General features: G+C 47.3%; 2 protein-coding genes and 2 long non-coding RNA genes across 6 annotated transcripts; 2 read left to right on the forward strand and 2 right to left on the reverse strand.

The window, feature by feature from the left end:
- Positions 1-13: 13 nt before the first annotated feature.
- On the reverse strand, positions 14-2,992 carry LOC117842967 (uncharacterized). 3 transcript variants are annotated; one of them, XR_004637585.2, is made up of 3 exons: positions 2,046-2,976; positions 1,314-1,954; positions 14-1,215 (listed from the first exon to the last, which is right to left on the reverse strand). It is a non-coding gene; the product is annotated as an uncharacterized lncRNA (long non-coding RNA). The 3 variants fall into 3 exon arrangements; XR_004637586.2 differs by having other exon boundaries at positions 14-1,587; positions 2,046-2,992; XR_004637584.2 differs by having other exon boundaries at positions 14-1,954; positions 2,046-2,992.
- Positions 2,993-4,303: 1,311 nt separating this feature from the next.
- On the forward strand, positions 4,304-6,430 carry LOC117843312 (probable N-acetyltransferase HLS1). Its single transcript, XM_034723882.2, has 2 exons — positions 4,304-5,030; positions 5,136-6,430. Exons 1-2 carry the CDS (start codon positions 4,827-4,829, stop codon positions 6,147-6,149), a joined length of 1,218 nt encoding a protein of 405 aa, XP_034579773.1. The 5' UTR covers positions 4,304-4,826; the 3' UTR covers positions 6,150-6,430.
- A 9,330-nt stretch (positions 6,431-15,760) lies between these two features.
- On the forward strand, positions 15,761-18,233 carry LOC117844656 (putative disease resistance RPP13-like protein 1). Its single transcript, XM_034725393.2, has 2 exons — positions 15,761-15,902; positions 16,285-18,233. Exons 1-2 carry the CDS (start codon positions 15,869-15,871, stop codon positions 17,718-17,720), a joined length of 1,470 nt encoding a protein of 489 aa, XP_034581284.1. The 5' UTR covers positions 15,761-15,868; the 3' UTR covers positions 17,721-18,233.
- On the reverse strand, positions 17,701-20,836 carry LOC140222020 (uncharacterized). Its single transcript, XR_011897510.1, has 3 exons — positions 20,560-20,836; positions 18,936-19,041; positions 17,701-18,008 (listed from the first exon to the last, which is right to left on the reverse strand). It is a non-coding gene; the product is annotated as an uncharacterized lncRNA (long non-coding RNA).
- Positions 20,837-20,966: the final 130 nt, after the last annotated feature.

Below are 20,966 nucleotides of genomic sequence, written 5' to 3' on the forward strand. Positions count from 1 at the left end.
ATTAAAAACACAATTTAAGACATGGTAATCAGATCACTAATCACTAATCAGTAAAAGAATGTTAACAATGAGAACCGAAACAATAACTGTAGTAGCAACAATCTCTAGGATAGTTCAGTGGAAAACCAACTTACAAAGACTACAAAATATAATCCCTTTTGTTTTAACCTGCTATGCATACATGTTCTGATGAAGAACCGGTCAGATACTGACTCTTCATCTTAAGTTCCCGGATGCATCCACAAGCGTCTGAAATATTCCAATACAAAACATAATTTCAATTGGTATGGATCATGCCGTGCTTTCCTTCCTTTCAACCAAACTGTAGTCAAACAGTCAGGGCATCATCACTACATCACTTACCAGGAAATGAAACATATATCCACATTGACAGCAGCTATATGCCTATAATCATCACCACCATGGCCAAACTTGATAACGGATTTGGTTAAAAAACAGAGATACTAAATCCTCAACAAAGTAATAGTGGAGTTTTATATAAAAGATGAATGATGAATAAACATCTATCATAGGAACCTACATCAATGCATGGATCCATGAGGAAAAATTTAGGGACTGCATCTGTACAGGATGAGTTTATATGTAGCAGGTAGTAGTCTTACAATCACAGGAAGTGTGAAGCTTATTGTGCATCAAGAATCATTTTTTTCTTGTGTCAATAGACTACTAAATCCAATAATATATTATTTATAAACGAATCACAACATGGAAAAAAATACATCACATATTCAAATTAAAAATAAACTGTCATTAAAAGTTGCATACTTATTGCCAACTGAACCATATATTCGGTTCACTCAATCATATATAGCGGGACCAATAATCCTATAAATCCACACAAATAAGATTTGTGCTAATGACAACATCATTGGCAACGGTAAACTCTACTTGAGGAAGCAACATGCCATGCCCTCCATTTCACATAATTCCATGCCAAAACGTTATAGTATGATATCATACCTCAACAAGCAGGTCACCATGTCGTGCGTCCATCCTCCTTCATCCATATTCTCAACAAATCATCACCATCGAGTCCATTTGACATTGAACCGTGTTTGCCATATCTCCAAGCAGAACACGATGGTCCATTACTGAAGTTGCCTTGAGATTCCATATATATTAGGTTGCGCAAAGGTAATGTAAATTAAGCACATAGGCCTTACCCTTTGGGGAAGTATCCACATATGGTTAACCCTGGATATCCAAAACATGACATCTTGATTAGCAAATAGGAGGTTCCATATTTCTAGTTCTCCGAGATAGTAATACGTAATTATTTCTAATCTAGGTACCGGAAAGTTCTTGTTGCACATTTAGTTCTCCAGGCTGCTATGATTGGAAGCCACTGCACTTTAAAATCCAACACATACAAAACATTATGTCGAAACCAGGAAACCCCTCTGCATCCAGCCAGCTTTAGACAAAGGATGATACGGATTATTAGTATCTAAAAGCTTGAATCAACAAAAAGAAAATCAGCAGCACGTATCATCATTGTTTCGGATGCTACCGATCCACACTAGGCCACAGCAGACAGGCATGCCACCACACCATGGAGAAAGGTACCTGGGAATGAGATAGCCAAATTCTTGTAACAATATTGCAGCAAAGAACAATATAGAAATCAGCCTATTTTAATCTTTGAAGTTGCATTTCATCGAGCAGCTTGCAGGCAGTCCAGCAACCTACAGCCATGGATCTCCATCACTGAAGGCTCAAAATCCAATCCCCAGCAGCAGCTTCTATCTATATCTTCAAACCCTCTGTTTCTACTTCTCTTCTTCCCTATCGAGATGCAGGAATAGAGGGATGTGTCCCGTTCATCTCTCATCTCCATCACGCCACCTTCATGTCTATCAGGTGGAAGAGTAGGGAGAGATGAGAGATGGCACGGGGGATGGTGCTGGCGCCGCAGGGGAGGGATGGATGGAGGCTGCAACGAAAGCGACGGAGGTTGGCCGATTGAGGCATGGGAAGGGCGAGCAGAGAGAGGCCAGCTTCGGAAAGGCGATGGACAGGAGTACCTGTGTATGAGAAGTAGGACGCCTTGCCTTCCACTCCTACCGGCCTCCTTGCTCCTCCTTCGCCGCCGTCGCCGCCGGCGATCCGGTCAGTCGGTCGGCACAGGCGCAGCCGCGGCGGGGCCTCTCCGCCTCCGCCAGGTCGGGTGTGCGCGTGGCGTCGCCGTCTGATTGAACACGCCGGGGCTGATGTCCTCCGCGCCGCCGGCTGGCTGCCTCCTCCCCACTCTGGGCGATGAGCCCTCGGCCGCACGCCGCCGGTTGCCGGCCCCTTCCCCGCTCGGGCCCTCGACAACGCGCCGCCGGCCGCCGGCCTACTCCCAGCTCGGGCCCTCGGCCGCTCGTCGCTGACCGCCGGCTGCGCAGGGCCTGTCGCGACGCCGCCAAATCACCGACGATACGTAGGCTTCCTCTTTGGCTCGTCGGTGGCATGGATGGATGACGAGGACGGGAGCGGCGTCACAGGCGGCGGGGAGGGAGCGGACCTTGCGTGTGTGTACGTCGGACGGGGAGTGACGAGCGGGGCCGGCGGGTACACAGGGTGAAAAATACGATCGATGGCAGCGCCATGACGACGACCCCTGGGAGGTGCTGGCGCGTCTCTGGGTGCAGATAGGATGCTCCTCTACGCCGCGGCGTACGGCGATGTGCAGGCGCACTTGCAGCGCCTGTCGTGTCGCAGGGCGGCGAGTTCATCACCCACTTGCTCTCTACCACCTCGATCGGCATCGACATCCTGAACCGGACTACCGGAGAGGCATCCTCTCCAGTCTCCATGAGTGAACCAGCAAAGGTACTCGATCAAGTTAAAGGTACTCCAGTCTCTGTTCAATTCGGCCAAGTTAAAGGTAACTCGATCGTATCAATGATGACTAATCATGCACGATCAATCATGACCCCATTACTGCCGGCGGCGACCGTTTCGTCCTTATCGAGGACGATGGCCCATTGGATTCGAGCGCTTCGGTGGCCGACCTGCATGCATGCGCCGCCACCCTCCGATCCGCCGCCCGCCGAGGTCCCCCGAGCCACGTGGCGCGTGCGCACCCCCCCTCCGTCCCGTCCCGTCCCGTCCCGTTCGCTAGCAACGCCACGCCACCAACAAAAGCGCCCTCGCGCCGCCATGCACCATGCGAGTGTGGGCCAGCTGGTGGTCGCGTTCTCGGATGATGGCTCGGATGTTCTGGTGGAAGCGCGGGGGCAGAGGCTGCCAGCGAGGCTGCCTGGGCGCTCGAGAAGCTGAGAGCGCTACGGACAAAAACGTCATGGACCGTTCGATCGTGTTGGGATAGATAGGATCGATCCATCGTCATGCGCATGCGTTTCTTGTCTCTTCCCTATCATATACCGGGGGCCGCCTCAGAATTCTTCACACTATGATCGTTTTTCATTGTAAATATTTTTGTGACAAATAATGATCAAGTATATATACTCCCTCCGTATAGGAAAAGAAAGTCGTTTTGGACAAGGTTTGGGTCAAACATTGGGAATATAAATCATGAATAACTTTTAAGTTGTTGAGTTTGAAATGCGAGAGCCATATAAATAGATTTATCCTGAAAAATACTTTCATAAAAATATACGTATATCACTTTTTAATAAATATTTTTATAAAAATAAGGAGTCAAAGTAATGCTTTGGAGACCGTGTCGCTGTCCAAAACGATTTCCTTTTCCTATACGGAGGGAGTAGTAACTTTAAATGAAGGGATTACCCTACAGCTCGCAAACTAAAGTCCAGCTAAAAGAAAAAACAAAATCCTAGCTTGTTCCGCGCTCTATACACACTCCTAGCCATTTTTTTTTCAAGCAATTATGCACTGCCCTTTTCCGGTAAAGCGTTATAATTCGGAACTACTCTATTGATGCTTCCATATTCTTAGTAGTATATAAATTAATATTATTTCCGGTAAATCACAGCCAAAAGAAAAATGAACTCCTTGTTCCTCGCTCTACACTCCTAGTCACCTTTTCAAGCAGTTATAAACTTCCTTTTTCGATGGAGCGTTTCGATTCCGAACTGCTCTGTTAATGTTTCCATAATTTTCAGAGCATGTATTGACATGTTCCTAAAGTGTCTATGAAACATTTAGCATGTCCTATGCATGAGACACATGTATCATGTGTAGTTTTATGAAAAAAAAAATTAACATGGTAGGGGAAAAAGTGCCAAATAATGAGAGAGAAACTAATTAAGCACTACCCCACTCGCACACCTAAAGGTAGATAGCATTGCTACTTGGTACATGCTCGAATGGGAAGTACAATAAAATGTGAATGGAAGTACAGGAAAATGTTTGGTGCGAGTTCAAAGTTTAAACGAAAGGCACAAGCCAATACGGTGGGCCCGGGCGGCCATCCCTGTGGGCCCCGGGGTAAGGAGAAGAGGTTGGCACGTAGCAGCCGCACGGGTGCAGTGCCGGAGTGGCAAGCAGGCCAGGCCCACTACCCCTAGAGCATAGCCTCGTCTCCATCACCTCATCAACCCTTCTCCTTCCTCCTCTGCCGTCTCCGCTTCCGCGTCTCTGTTCAGTTGCTGCTCGATCGATCCATCGTCCTCTCCATACATCCAGCAGACCTTTCATAATTACTGCCCCCCCCCACTATCCACTTCCCTGAGCAGCTGAATCGCCTGCTGCCCCGAGCAGCAGGATTCACACCGCACCACCTATATATAGAGACTGAGAGCACCTGGCAAGCTGCTTGTCACGTGGAGCGCCAGGGTCAGCAGAGGACAGCGAGAAGCCGCCGGTCAGCAGCAGCCCAACATCGAGCGATTGGTTCGATGGCGGCGGTGGCGCCGGAGGACGACGCCGGCTCGGCCGCCGTGGCGGTGCGGGAGTTCGACGAAGACCGCGACACCGCCGCCGTGGAGCGGCTGGAGCGCGCATGCGAGGTTGGGCCCAGCGGCGGCAAGCTCTGCCTCTTCACCGACCTCCTCGGTGACCCGCTCTGCCGCGTCCGCCACTCGCCGGCGTACCTCATGCTCGTACGTGCTCCTCAGTCTTCTGGTCCCCGATGGCCGATGATGGGAGAACGATCGGCCACTCAAGTACTCAACCCATCATGAAGTGGTGTGAACTGTGAATGCCAGGTCGCGGAGGCTGCGGGCGGCGGCGCGGCGGCGGAGGTCGTCGGAGTCGTGCGCGGCTGCGTCAAGACCGTGGCGTGCGGCCGCGGCAACCTCTTCTCCAAGGTGGCCTACCTCCTCGGCCTCCGCGTGTCCCCCGGCCACCGGCGCCGTGGCATCGGCCGCCGCCTCGTCGAGCGGATGGAGGAGTGGTTCCGGCAGGCGGGCGCCGAGTACGCCTACGTCGCCACCGACCGCGACAACGAGCCCTCGGTGCGCCTCTTCACCGGCCGCTGCGGCTACGCCAAGTTCCGCGCCCCCTCCGTGCTGGTGCACCCTGTGTTCCGCCACGACCTCGCGCCGTCGCCGCCGCGTTCCCGCCGCCGGGTCGCCGTCCTCGAGCTCCCGCCGCGCGACGCTGAGCTCCTCTACCGCGCGCGCTTCGCCGGCGTCGAGTTCTTCCCGCGCGACATCGACGCCGTCCTCTCCAACCCCCTCTCGCTCGGCACCTTCCTCGCAGTCCCCGGCGGTACGGCGTGGCGCGGCGTGGAGGCGTTCCTGGCCACGCCGCCGGAGTCGTGGGCGGTGGCGAGCGTGTGGAACTGCAAGGACGCGTTCCGCCTCGAGGTGCGCGGCGCACCGAGGCTGTGGCGCGCCGCGGCGCGCGCCACGCGCGCCGCCGACCGCGCGCTCTCGCCGTGGCTGCTCCGCGTCCCGTCGGTGCCCAACCTCTTCGAGCCGTTCGGGATGCACTTCCTCTACGGCCTCGGCGGCGCCGGCGCCGACGCGCCGCGGATGGGGCGCGCGCTGTGCCGGCACGCGCACAACGTGGCGCGCGCCGCCGGGGCGCGCGTCGTCGCCACCGAGGTCGGCGCGCGAGACCCGCTCCGCGCCGGCGTGCCGCACTGGCCGAGGCTCGGCGCCGAGGACCTCTGGTGCATCAAGAGGCTCGCCGACGGGTACGGCGATGGCGCGCTCGGCGACTGGACCAAGGCGCCGCCCGGCGACTCCATCTTCGTGGACCCGAGGGAGTTCTAGGCGTTTCAGCTTCGCTGGAAATCAGTTTTTAAGTTAGTTTTTGCCGTCGATCTCGGATCCGATGGCCGAGAGCGTTTCGTCTTGTTTTTTTGGAGGACCTGTCCATAGTTATTTCATCTTCTTTTTTCTTCCATTTTCTCATCAGGGTGTAATGATGACGTAGACAAAATGAGTTTTTTTAGCTTTAATTAAGTATGATTAGTGGACAGGAAAAAACTTATTGTTTTTTTATGTAACTTGTGCCCTGCCTCAATCTGCAACCGTTGTGTCCACTTTGCTTCCTGTGACCTTTTGCTAACGAACTGGAATGTTCCTAATGTTTGCTTGCGTGCTTTGCTCCTTTTACCGGGAGTTCGATCTTTTAATATGACAATTCATGCTGATCATAATATCATTGTCAATATTTTTTCAAAAAAATTATAGAGAGGTTGACGTATACATATGAAGATTGTATCATTTACATTCTTATTTTACATTCTTATTTATTATTAATTAATGTGAAGTAGCAAACTAATTATCATTTTACATTCTTATTTATTATTAATGCGACCATAACTGATCTTGCAGCAGTAACTGTGACAGATATAAGAAGCTAGGAAAGGAAGAAGAAGAAGAGAGTAATTTGACAGGAGGTGCTGTGTAGTTGTTATGCCCCTGCACACTGCACAGAGCAATCATCGATTTGAACCTGAAATAGACCCTTGACCATTCGCCATCAAGTTTGATGGATGTCTTGTTGCTGTTACAGGTGGTGCTGTCATTGCACAGCACTACTGTTAAGTTGGCTCGTAGCAACGCATTGGTACGTTCAGTTACATCAGAGGAGAAGTTTCAGTATGCAACAGTACCACAAACCATCATCAGTTTAATTAGCTTCTATTTATTATATATTGTGCATTAATATCCACCTTTTCAATTAATGTACACCTAATAAAACATTCCAACAACTTATTTGCAGAACATAAAAAACTCCTTGTGTTCAATCATATATTTAACTAACTTGGTTATTGGAATGCTATTTATATTAACATGGCAAATATAATCCTGTCAACTTACTAGCTGCAGTCATTTGAGTCATGAAATGTGATTTGTGTTAGTTTGTGCCGTCCATTATGGTCCTCGATGTTCCATCTCAACATCTCCATCAGGAGAGGCGGCAGCGATGTAGAAACGACGACTACCATTTGATTGACATGGCTGTGATTGGATTTTAGCCATGACAACTGAAAAGATACCACGGACTATGATAGGTTTGGACAGGATGATGAAGCATATCCGTACAATGACATTTCGGCATGTAATTAAACACCATATTGATGTGCATCAGCAAGCATCGCTCAATAACATACCGGATTAGATCGAGGGCAACAGTACTAGAACTTCTAAAAGAAGTTTAAGTTACAAGACTGTTGTCATCTATAGGGTCGCCCTCGTGTCGTGGGTCCCTTAGTAGCGTATGTACGACAAGATGTTCAAAACAAGAGGAGGAAATCTAGCTAGCTAAACACCATCCTTACATATATTTGTTTGTTGTAATGGTGACTTAAGCAAATTTCCTCCATCAGATGTGTGTGCACCTTTATGGCTAATCTATTGCCATCAATCATCGTGCTTGCATTGAAATCTGCAAATCTTGCATCCATGGTGCTCATGCAAGTCTAGAAGCAACAAATGCTGTGGCCGCTTAACCTTTTCTTTTCCTTTTATAAAAGTGGGGGGGGCATCCAATTGGAGCCGTTGCTGTCTAGCAGCACTGGCAAAAAAAATCCAGCATGGAGATTGGAGTCCATGCCGACACTTTGTCGCTCTGGCCCTGGCAGACAATCTGCTTCGTCCCAATCATGATGTCCTGTAGAATGTCGTCGATGGAGCACTGAATTTTTAGTAACAGGTTCTGAACACTTCTCTTTTTGTCAGTGCTGAACATGAACAACGAGCAGCAGGGATTCGTTAGACGACTGTTTGCTGATTCTGTGCTCCCTGCTGTCTCTTCGCAAAAGTGGTATCCTCAACAGAAATGCATGTACAGGAACAGGACAATAGTACGGTGTACTTGTACTGTTACAGGTAGCAAGAAGTAACGTGTGACTTGACCGGATTTGGCTCTATGTGTATACAAGGACCTGCCGGCTGCCAATCATTGGCTTACTTTTTGTAGAGTCAGTTACAACGTCACATACAGATACAGCTGCAATGTTCAGGGGATGGAATAGCTTCTGTTCGTGGAGTACTTCTGTACGTAGAGTACACTCCACTACCATTAGAAGCAGGCAGTAGCAGTGTACCTTTTTGCCAAACAGTAGCTGCTAGAACCCGAATTCGTGAAGGAAAAGAAAAAGAATTCCGAGGGAGTATCGCTAAGGAGCTGTTTGGATGCCAAGGTTAAAATTTAGCTGTTGTTACGTTGAATGTTCGGATGCTAATTATAAGGACTAAATATGAGCTAATTATAAAACTAATTGCAGAAGCTTTGGGCTAATTTACGAGACGAATCTATTAAGCCTAATTAATCCACCATTAGCAAATGGTTATTGTAGCACCACATTGTTAAATCATGAACTAATTAGGTTTAATGGATTCATCTCACGAATTAGCCTCCATCTGTGCAATTAATTTTATAATTACTCTAGATTTAATACTTCTAATTAGTATGAAACATCCGGACAGCCCTTAAAGATAATTGCGGATTCTACGATGTCCTTTTCCTGCAGTCCACAAACTGAAAGAAGATTCCAAGGTCTGGGCCCACAAACTGGCCTGGAACTACACCATGGTGGCCCACGTATATCTGTGCTACGATAGAGCAGCCCATGGGCCCCCGGCTGTCTGCCACCTAGTCCAGATATCTGATATCTCCCTCCCATTTGTGGTAGTAAAACAAAGCAGTTACGATATGTTGTCCTCTGCACAAAAAGTAGACCTACTTTTCTTGCACGATATGTGATTACTTTGCCATCCTGTGACACTGATAAGTTTATTGATAACCCCAATTATTGCTCATGGTTAATCGCCTTTGTTAGTGCTCTTTTTTTGTTATTGGACATGATAGGTGTTAGGTATTTGATTTGGATGCGGCTAAGATTATTACTCCATTAGGATATGCAGATGCTTTTATGTATTGCTGTTCAGACATCAAACCCTACATTTGTGTGCTTGTTTTTATTTTAGATTCGGACATGACAGCGAATCGGTGGAAATAGGGTTCTTTTTTGAAACATTAGCCGATAAGTGGAGAGCTACTGTTTATATATAACCAATTTCGAGAGGCTGCGGTGTCATGCCTTGGTATGATTGCTCAACCGGATTAAATGATGTGTGCGAGCGGTGTCGTGTCCTTCCTTGAAAGCATAATGTGATGTTTCTAGGTGAAAATTTTGATCCGATTTATATTGGATTGGATGGTGATGTCATGTCCAACGTCGCTTTTCGCCTTGGAGGCATCGTCGTTGTGAACTCGTTGTAGATCTCCACCTATTTGTTGGTGCGGTGGAGGATGGAATTTGGCTTTGGATGCTTTGGGGCTAGCTTATGTTGAGGTAGGCTTGATCATTTGATTTTGTTTCATTTGGTTAGCCCAGAGGTCATTATCACCGGCTTAATTGGCTGCCATTAATATATGCCCATGTATGTTTTCCTCGTAAAAATGTGGGTTAAGGATGGACTTCGAGTGAATCATCAAGATCCTACTCTAGTCAAAAGAATGATCCTCACAGTGGCAGCAAACATCCAGTGTGTACAGTGGTTCCCAGCTGAATAACCAGTGGATGAATGGAACAACTTTGTGCATCCTCGACGTATATTGGAGCTCCAACTCTATTATTTTAAAAACTATTCAAATCAAAATCTACTTGTATATATAGCATTCTTTTTTTGAAATGATTTTTAAACTATATATATATAGCTATATATATATATAGCATTTTTGATCCTATCATTTTTGATTAGGTCCCTAGTTTACTAGGGAATGAGCCATCAGTATTGGTTGGGAGCACCTTTAATACCGATTTCGCAATCAGTACTATTAATTTACTAAGGGACCCTTTAAGTACCGGTTGATTGAAATAACCGGTACTAAAGGGGTATTAAAAATTAAAAAATAGATTTTACTCATTACATGATTTTACTGATGATTCTACCGCAGATAAGTTTAAAAACCTCCCATGTATTTTACTCATTACTAGATTTCAGATGGACACTCAACTCCATAGAGCTCAGCCCAATTCCAAAGCGCCAACTGCTGGGCTAATGATGCCTGTTTTGCGCAAGGGTAGTTTGTGTCACATCGAATATTCGGAAGCTAATTAGAAGGATTAAATATGAGTTAATTATAATTACACAGATGATGCAAATATTCGGATCGTGATTATTAGTCGCGACCCGAATCAGGGATGTTCCGCGCCGGCGACAGAGCACCCAGCGAAGCGGTGCGCTCGCCGCCGGCGACTTTCCCCTAGCCACCGCAGCCCAAGCGCCGAATCAGCACGGACAGGGCTTGGCAAAGCAAGAAAGGATCAAGAGATGGAGCGACAGAGAGGGATCGATCGGGAGGACGAGCAGGTATCGCCGGCGGGCGTCGCAGCCAGGCCAACTGAGCACGGCGGGCCTCGCCGGCAAGCATCGATTTGCTGGCTCCCCAGTCCCCACTGCCGGCTGTGGATTTCCAATTTCAGTCTTCACTTCCAGGCTTAAGGTATTCATCCATGCTCTCCAAACATTCCCACCTCCTTTTGTAATTTACTAATTTTACTCCACCAAATTTCACTAAAGTGGGATATGTTAGTTGAAAAGAATCTAAATGAAGTTCAGATGTCAAAATGTGCCGGAGGCTGCTTGAATTTTTTAGTACTTCCAAAATCTCAATATTTGTACTAGTGCAGTAAAGTTACCAACTCTCCTATCAGGTGCATCGTTCAGGGAAACAGGTATGTGATTGTGATGTATGGCTGGCAAAATGTACGAGGGTGATTCTGCAGGAAAAATGTCCAAGAAAGAGAGGGATCAAGTAGCAAGTTCACCCATGCTTGCCGAGATGACGACTGTCTCCAATGTTATCAATACAGGTGAGATTCGAGAGCTGAAGGGAGCGGCTGGCAAGAGAAAGCATTCTATGAAATGGCCGCTGTTATGAACAGATCACCACTGTTTCTGAAATGGCCAGCAACAATTGGAGATTGACCTTTTTCCCTTACTACACAGGAATACAAGCCCAAGTGGCTTTTGCTGGGCCATCTGGAAGGCCAGAAAACACTTTTGCTTTGAAAACAAGAGAGTGAAATCTCCTACTGAGATTGCCTGCTCTGCCTGTTCCTTCATTTTGTATCTGGCAGGTATGCATGCCCAGGTGAACTGCGAGCTTCAGAAGGATGGTGCGGACAGCAGAAGAGCTCAAGGAGGCAGCAATCTGCTACCACAAGCATGTTGCTGAGCACGACAAGATGGCGGCGGCGAGAGCAATCAATGGAGCGTGGAGGAGGATCCGTGAAGGAAGCTGGAGAAGACGGGCATTTACTTATTTATGTGCTCCGGCGATTTCTTTTTGGACCTTGCCCTGTGTGGTGGATGATTTAGTTTCTCCTTCTTTACCAAACTTTTTAGGCATGGTTGGAAAACAGTAGTGTGCAATTTCATTACTTTACTGAGGCCCTGTTGGGGAAGGGGTGTTAAAGTTTAATACTCCACTTTTAACACTTTTCTATCCAAACACTTGTATTAAGTTTAATACCCCATTTTTCATAAACACATGGAGGGGGTGTTAAAACTTACTAAAGGTGTTAAAAGTGGTTCCCTAGTCCACTTTTTCCCATGTTACCCCTTCTCTCTCCTCTCCTCTCTCCTCCCCGCCACCAACGCCGGCCTCCTCCTGCTCATCCTCTCCGCCTGGCCGGATCCGCCGTGCCGCCCTCCTCCCTCCTCCGCCGTGCCGCCCTCCCCCCTCCTCTGTCGCGCCGCCACGGATCCGACCAGATCCGCCGCGTCCTCCTCCCTCCTCCCCGGATCCGCCCGGCCTCGCCGCCTCCGCTCGGCACCGCCGCCAACGCCGGCCACGCCGCCTCCGCCCGGCACCGCCGGCCTCCTCCTCCTCCTGGCGCCGACGCCATCCTTGTCCACCTCCTCCTCGCCCCCCTTCTCTGCCGCCTTCCCGTCGCCGCTGGTGGCGTAGGCGGGGCCTCGTCCACCGGACTAGCGCGCGCGGGGAGGGAGGCGACGTAAGCTGCGTCGTCTTCGCCCTCACCCGCCACCGCCGTCGTGGATCTGGAGGAGCGGGGAAGGAGCGGCTGCCTCGACTGCGTCATCTTCCTCCGCGGGGAGGACGCGGACGCCACTCGCATGGCGCGCATCCTCGCCCGCCTTGGCCACCTCCTCCGCGGGTACCCCGCCGCAGGCGTCTCGCATGCCCCGCCGCCTCTGCTGTGTCCTACGCCCGGCCCACCACGGCCATGGCCGCTGCCGCTGCCACCACCCAACGGAGGGCACTGGGCGTTTGACCTCTCCGCTGTAGCAGCAGCCGCGGGGAGAGGGCAGGCCCTGCCGGTGTCCGACGAGGGAGGCGGCATGATGTCGTTGTCCAAGGAGGACATCGAGGGTGGCGCGTCCGGGTCGGCAACGGCCATCGCCGTGGCGGCTGCGGGTGGTACCGCAGGGGAGCAGAGCTGGAAGGTTGGAGCATCGCAATATGCTTGATTTTTGCAGATTAGGCAAATTAGGCAGAGGGGTATTTGGCAATGTGTTAAACTTTAACACTCCTTTTCAGGCTCTGAGTAATGAAATCTGGGCGAGGTCCCTGCTGTGGAGAAACATAACTGAATATCATAACTGGAGGACAAGCAAAGATTCTGTAGATGTACTCCATGACCAATGTTTCAGTAAACACAGTTTCCAATGTGTGTACTAATCTGCTGCTGCATCTTTGCCCAACAATTGTTCAGTTGTGCTACGATGATGCAGTGGAGGGGCTCGAGAGTTTTTGGTTGTCTGATTGTCTCCCTGCAGTGCCAGTGATGACGACAAAATCGAGCAGGAATTTACAGGAGGACAGACGCAGATCGAAGCTGCCACTCTTTTCAGCTGGCGCAAATCACAGGGCTAATCTCCCCGCGCTTCGTTAATTGGTCGGTTGGCTTCTTCTTCGCCGCCGGCGAGATGGGACATGTTTTTGCTGACCGGCCGCCCGGTGCTGACCGGAGATGTTTTCGTCTTGGTCTGGTGCCGGCCGGGAATCCGACGATTCGGTAGAGGCGAAGTGGAATCCGTCGTGAGGGCTGTTGCTCTTCCGGCTTGGGTGCAAGGAGGAGGTGGCCGGCTGCCGGCGGCGCAAGCGCCGGAGGACGAGCCGACGGGGGCCAGACAGAGAACCAGGCCAGGGGGGATTTTATAAATTTCCTATCCGAATCAGGGGGGTATGGGCATATATTCGGATTGCGATTAATAGTCGCCATCCAAATAGAGGGGTATTTGCATATATTCGGATCGCGGGGCGCTCCGGGCCGGCGACAGAGTACCCGGCGAGGCCGTGCGCTCGCCGGCGGCCGCCTCCGCTAGCCCCGTCGCAAAGCATCCGCGCTCATCTCCGTCACACCCACACGCATAGCCGCTGCCTTGGCTGAGCAATGCAAGGTAAGATTCATTCTTTTGCCATTCAGAGGGAGACAGAGAAAGGAATCGGGAGACAGAGGGATGGCGGAGGACGAACAGGCATCGCCGTAGGGGGTAGCAGCAAAGACCAACGGAGTGAAGAATCAACTCGGAGTGGAGAATGCAGCCCGGGCCGGCGGACGGCGGCGGCGCCGACGCTCCGTTTTGCGCGCGGTGGAAGATAGGGGTGGGATGAGCGAGATAACTCGATTCAGGCAGGGTGGACTGTCCGAGGCGGAGGAGCTCAATCCGATGATGTGAGAGGAGCTCGATTTGCTGATCTCCCCGGCAAGGTTCGATTTGATGTCTCGCCGTTGCCGGCGTCAATCTTCACCTCCAGGTACTCGTCCATACTCTGTAAACTGCAATCATCTCTTGGTTTGCCCCAAGCTGTCGATTCCAATCTGAAGAGCAATTCTGCCTTCCCTTGTGTATAATAATCTACACCACCGTTAATTCCTTTTCATCCCATCTAAATTTCGGTGAAATGGGATTCGCTAGTTGCAAAGAAATCTAACTGCAGTTGAGATGTCAGAAATTTTGCTGGTGACTGCTTGATTTTTCTGCGAAGGGGCATCTGTTGCTTAGAATAAAGTTTCCATTACAGTTTGCAAGCTGTCACAAACTTCTGATAAACTCTATCTGCGGGTGCCAGGATACATGGGAATTTTGGAGGCAATAGCATGGAAATCTAAAAATCCCTCTGTACTATTTTCTCGAAAAAATGCCTCTGTGCTATTGGAGTAGAGGTACTTGTTTATACTGTCAGATACAAATGTCTGCTTCACTTCAGTTAGTCTTACTTGTCAAGTATTTATGTTAAAAATAACATATTTTCATGCTAGAACAGGTAGATGGAGAAGGCTATGTAAAAGCCTACTAGGCTACTAGCACAATGTTTTCATGTACAAGTATGATGTACAGTAACAAGTAACAGCCAACAATACCCTCACCCTTTTTGGCTGTGCAATGAGTCTTCTTAGACCCTTCTCTTCTTGTTTATATAATTCTATGTAGCTCTCCTTTGTGTTCAAGAAAAATAAAACAACCTACAATATCACCATCTTAGGGAAACAACATGAATCGCAATATGGTTGCTAATCATGTACAGAAGATGTAAATAAACCAACTTGAATCTTCCTCTTATGACCCTGCTTATTTCCTGGTAACATTACAATCAAACTCAACAATCTGTGAGCTATATATGTACTTCTGATATGGAGGCAGTGAGATTCCCAAACTAGGATGTCAAATGTGCCATGGGGTCTGACACTTCCAGTCCCAGTAAGAATACCATGCCAAAGTAATTTTGTGTGCTTCTTCGTTCACATGTGCTTTCCTGTCTTGGCTGTGAATTACACAGCATTGGGTAGAATCAACTGCTCTCTGAAGGAATATATAATCATTGTCTATTCTAAAATCACTTGGACTTTTACTAAATGCAGGTTCATTTTGCCTTTGCCTTATGTTATCCCTTAAGCATCCAATAATCCTGTTTTCTGCACATTAAAACTATATTTTAGGCTCCTAGCTATTTGTTTTAAAAATGAAAGGTCCAGTGAATGCATTTTATACGCCTTGGTCAAAGTCGAAGTACTCATCAAATATTGCCTTTGCTACGGATGCCAGCTTTTGTTGTTCTTCAGGATCTGTGCTTCCAAATACAAGCTTTTGTTGCTCTTCAGGATCTATGCTTCCAAATACAAGCACCCTAAAGAAGTACCAATATGCCTCTCATAGTTGGTTCTCGGTGGAAAGTTGAACAAGTCCAACTTCATTCATAGTCGTCAATGACGGGTAGTCACTAACTGCTGAGCCTTGGCGTATGTATAAATATTTGGTTTGCGGTTAATTGTCGTGATCCAATCAAGGTCCTCTTTGTAAATATTCCAGGCTGTGGAAATGGCACAGAGGTCGGCTGCTGCTGGTGATCTCCGCTAGCACCGTTGAGAAGGAATGGCCTGTTTAGAATGCTAGAAGGAAAAGATGTAGTAGCAGGAAACATGCATGCCATGTTTCAACTTTCGAGTACTTATTGAGAAGAAAGGACTGCACTCCTTACAGGAAGGGACTGCAATGGAGAAAGGATGACCAACATGTGCATTTCATTATGTGAAAAGCGTAAGTAGTGTTTGATCAACTCTCCCATTCATCGCACGGCTGCTTTGCAGTGCAGTCTGCACAGATGGTGATGGCTCCGGCTCTGGGTCCGTAAGCAAAAGTTTGAGAGTAAAGATCTCTGTACCTTTCTCAGCTGGTAGTGCTACTCATTGACAATGATGGCAGGAAATTTCAAAGATGAAACATCTCGTGCATGGACTATTGTATTGGACCAACCTTTATGTCTCTCTCACTTGTTCTTACATTCTTGATGTCCTCAGAGCCTTAAGCCAGAGGCATCTCATGCTATTTATCCAAAGCTCCTTTTATAAATTATCTCTTCCGCCGGCTGGGTTATCTTCCTGAGGAGAGAATTCCCTAATGGAGATTTTTCTTTCTGCAGTCCTGGGTGAACTAGCCTCTAGATCCATAAATTTCTTCATCAGCAAAAGCTCCAAGCCAAGGGTGCTGGATGTGGAGGACAGCCTGCAAAGGGCTCTCCTCCAGGCGCAGGTTATCATCGATGAGGTTACAGGACGCCACATCACGAACCAAGCTATGCTCCAGCAGCTGGACATGCTGAGAGATGCCATGTACCAAGGCTGTTACAAACTTGACACCTTCAGATACCAATCCCACGATGAGAAGTATGCTGAAGATCAGGTTGTGAGTCATTCTTCTTCTCTGTTGAAACTAAATTCCCTAAAAGGAATCTTTTCGTGCAAAACAAAGACACAGATTTTGGAACAGCTGGAAGATGCCCTTGACAATTTGAGCTCTATGATCCTTGATGTGAAAGAGCTGGTTGTGTTCTTGACGGGCTACCCTCGCCTCTACCACCAGCCATATAACATGCATCTACTGCTGAGCAACTGCATGTTTGGCCGCCAGATGGAAGCAGAGCTTGTCCTCAACTTCCTATTACACACACAACCTAACGGTGTTGAAGAATTGGAGGTCCTGCCAGTTGTCGGTCCTGGCAAAGTTGGCAAGAGCACCCTTGTGGCACATGTTTGCAGTGATGAAAGAGTCCGTGATCATTTTTCAGAAATTGTGTTCGTGAGTGACCATGATTCCAAAGATGAAGAGTTAACCCATCTTTGGGAAAGATGTGTGAAGAAATGTCAAAATTCCAGGCCAAGCAAATATAGGAGAACGCTAGTTGTTGCTGAGGTGGCTGGAGACATCAATGAAAGCGAGTGGAAGAGGTTGTATGCTGCTTCCAGACGGTGTATGACAATTGGCAGTAAAATCATAATCACAAGCCGGTCTGACAAGATCGCAAAGCTTGGAACGACGAGGGCAGTGACACTGAAATATCTATCAGAGGAAGCATACTGGTACTTCTTCAAAACACATGCGTTTGGAAGCACAGATCCCACGATGCACCCAAGGATGGCATACGTAGCCATGGAGATAGCCAGGATGTCGAATCGATCTCTCCTTAGTGCAACAATCACTGCCTGTTTGCTGAGGGACAACTTTGACATCCACTTTTGGTGCAAGCTTTTGGCTTTTTTGAGACGTTTCATCAAGTGGCATGCCTCCAGTTTTGGTGAGCATCCAGGTGATGCTCTGAACCAAAATAAACCTGCACATCTTTGGAGTATGGTTAGAACTTCTAAAGAGATAGTGGTTCATCATCAGTATGATTGCTCTTCACAAGAGGAGGTCCCAAAGATATCATTGGCGAGTGTGATGTATGGAGGCGTTAAGCCTCCTTCTGGGAAGTTTGAAGCCATAGTATGGAGGTCCCCAATACCGCCCTGCTACAACTATATCTATACTTGTGAGGTTCGGAATCTGAAAACTGGAGCTGTTAAGAGGAAGCGTTCTTAATTCTGTCATTTGCATGTAGGTGAATATGTCACACCCGGTTTTAAGGACAAAACCAAGTGCTACCTATATGTATGCCAGGATCAAGTTTCATACATATAGTGACATCATAAGTGAATAACAGCAACAGTATCACGTGAAAAGATACAGATAGAGACTTACGAAACCATCAGAGATATACAGCTTAATTATGGAAACGGAGGCTCCAAACTTCACAGGCAATCGACTGGGGGTTGCGTGCGCCTAGAACTTAGCACCATCTTCACAACAACTTCATAGCAGCTTCTTCTTCTGAGGAACGTTGTTTATAGCAAGGGTGAGCACTTGTCGTACTCAGCAAGTGTGAGGAGAATATGAATGCAAGGGTTAAACAAGGAAAGGCTGACCGGTTTACTGCATTAAGCATTTTTAGTTGGTCAAATTTTATTAGCACCTGATTACTAAGGTATAAGTATATACCAACCCACAATTAATATAAACATAAATATAAGCCATAAGCATATGGCACAACCATAACCATAGCATAAACCACAATTTAAATCCATCTTCAAGTATATTACTCATGTGAGGGTCCAGGCCGCTCTTAACCGTGAGTACGGCTGATCGATCAGTTTTACACTCTGCAGAGGTCGCACATCTTTACCCACAAGTCGCGTAAAAGCTCAAAAGAACTTTAGACCCAACCACGCTTGTGCTGATCAGGCACAATACCACACTTCCGAGGTGTGATTGCATAGGGACGCTACGAGGCCTTTACAAAGATTCATTAGTCAGTGGTAACCCGCTAAGGTTTCGGTGTCTGGCGTGCACCACCCATCCCAGGTAAAATGCAACGACTCAGTCCCCCCTCTTGCCTCATCATGAGTAAGGTCACCCCAGACTAAGGTTTCTAATTAATCAGCCAAGACCAGAGCCATTTAGTCTTGTGGTAGCACTGTTTTCCTGGGTGGTCGCTCCATGTTCCAATTAAATATTGTAATCTTGTATTAACAAAAGGTATATCATAAATAGAATAAGTTCACCATGTTGTTCATTAGAACCACCATAACCCAAGTATAGCAGCTAAGCATAGCTACCCAACAGAAAGGTAAACCCAGGTTGGCAAGGAATAATCATAAAAACTAGGCAAACCTTAATAGGACCCAACAAATTTAATGCAAGCATATGCAATAGTGATTAAATAAAGTTATTAGGACAAAAGCATAAGGACACACTTGCCTTTCTCCAGCGACAAGTTACTTCTTACTGCTCTTCGGCTCTTGCTCTCTTGAAACTCTTAATCTTCAAAGCTTTCGAACAGCGATCCTTCTACTCGAAGCAATCACTGGCACAATCATACAAGCAAACAAACAAATACAACTAAGAGCAGTACACCAAAACAAAAGAAAAACTTTAAAAGAGCGTACTAACGACAAGGCTCGATCTAAGGTCATGCGAACGTAAGGAACGCTTAAAACGGAACTATGGTTGAAAAGATAAAGCTATCGAGAGTTTTGAATTATAAAAGAAAGATAAGAGCTACAAGCTTTATTTATTTTAGTTGAGAAAAGCAATGTAAAGATATTTCAGAGAAATATCCTTAGTTAGAATTAATCAAGTCATATTTATATTTTCATAAGAAAAGACGGTGTAAAGCTTACTCCAATTTTATTTATAAATATTTGAGTACAATTTATGCAAATTAAACATTTAATTTAAAAAAAATAAGATACATGTAGACATCTAAGCATATAGCTTTACATCTCGAGTTCAACTAAGTAGATTAAATTAAAAACACATTTATATTTATATTAGCCAAATTAATATTTAATTATGAAAACTCGAGATATAACCTATACAGATTTTATTTAGAAAACAAATTGAATAAACATTAATCAAATTGAATTTAATTTATGAAACGCCGAGGTATAACTCTTAGTGGCTTTTAATTGGAAGAATTATTTAGATAGGTATTAACCAAATTAACTTTAGTTTATGAAAAACCGATATATAACCTAATTAGCTTTTATTTAGAAGAGGGTATGAAGTAGTCATTAATCAAATTAACAATTATTATGAAAAACGATGTTTAACGCTAAATAGATTTTATTTAGAGAAGAACTCGTTTGTCAGGCATTAATCAATTTTAATATAAATTTTATTTTCAAAAACATGTGTGAAGGAAAACATTACCACTAATGTGTAATTTACATCATTATGAATCTAACGCAACTTGAACGGATTAAAACGGAGCTAAAACGTAGAATCTATGGGTTAAACAACGTTGCAGGGGTCTAAACGTAATTAACCGTAGACCTCAGGGGTTAGCAAGGAAAATTTGCAAGACACCAGGAATAGTGCTCGCAAAAAGGCTAAAGAACAGGGTTAGATTTGCAAAACAGCAGGGGCTGGACCAGATCTAGGGAAACTAATAGATCCAGGGGGTTATCTGCTAGTTTGCCAAGACACAAAGGAAAGAGGAAAAATTACAAAGTTCTCCAGGGGCTAAACCGAAAAACAACACTTCATCTTCTTCCTCCCTCCAGGAGCATGGCGCAGCTCCTGGTCGGCCCGGTTCTGCCGGCGGCGACGGCCGAGGCCGAGGCAGCTTGCGCGAGCGGCGGGTGGATGCGCCAGCAGGGAGGCTCGGCCGGCGGCTCCGGCGGCGCACAGGCGGCGGCGCAGCGTGCAGGCGGCGGGCGGACGAACGGACAGGCAACGATGGCTTCAGTTGCGTACAGAAAGAAAAGAAACAGGAGGGAGGGAGAGAGAGAAGGAGGGGCAGGTGGAAACGAAGTCCGATCTCGCGCATGAACGGCAAAATGGAACGATATCGACGAGGCGAACAAGATGGTGTGCTCACCTTCGGCAAGAGACGAACAATGGCGGCGGAAAAGCTCGCCGGAGTTGGGGAAGACGACGGAGCCGACATCGGATTCATGCAATCCACCACACCACGGCGTAGAGCTCGAAGAGAGGAACTCCATGGTGGTGTCGGTTTTCGCCGGAAGTCCACGGTTTCGCCGGAAAAGCTCGCCGGAGTTTGACGAAGACCGAACTTTGACTTCAGATCTACGGAGTTAGGAGAGGTAACTCGTGAAAAGGTTTGTAGATCTGAAATCCTCGCGTCGAGACGAACGCGGTGATATATATATATAGGCCACACTCGGAAAATGATATTTTGGAGTTGACTTTTTATTTTCGGAATTTCTGATTTTATTTATCTGCGCGAAAACAATTCCAGAAATAGCTGGACTCATTTTCTAAAGC

This window comes from Setaria viridis, chromosome 2 (assembly GCF_005286985.2).
Source record: "Setaria viridis chromosome 2, Setaria_viridis_v4.0, whole genome shotgun sequence".
NCBI lineage: Eukaryota > Viridiplantae > Streptophyta > Magnoliopsida > Poales > Poaceae > Setaria > Setaria viridis.

Coding starts and splice junctions, on each gene's coding strand:
- LOC117844656 (XM_034725393.2), top strand. CDS start 15,869: ATGACCAACATGTGCATTTCATTATGTGAAAAGC. Junction 15,903..16,284: donor CATTTCATTATGTGAAAAGC/GTAAGTAGTGTT, acceptor TTCTTTCTGCAG/TCCTGGGTGAACTAGCCTCT.
- LOC117843312 (XM_034723882.2), top strand. CDS start 4,827: ATGGCGGCGGTGGCGCCGGAGGACGACGCCGGCTCGGCCGCCGTGGCG. Junction 5,031..5,135: donor CGCCGGCGTACCTCATGCTC/GTACGTGCTCCT, acceptor TGTGAATGCCAG/GTCGCGGAGGCTGCGGGCGG.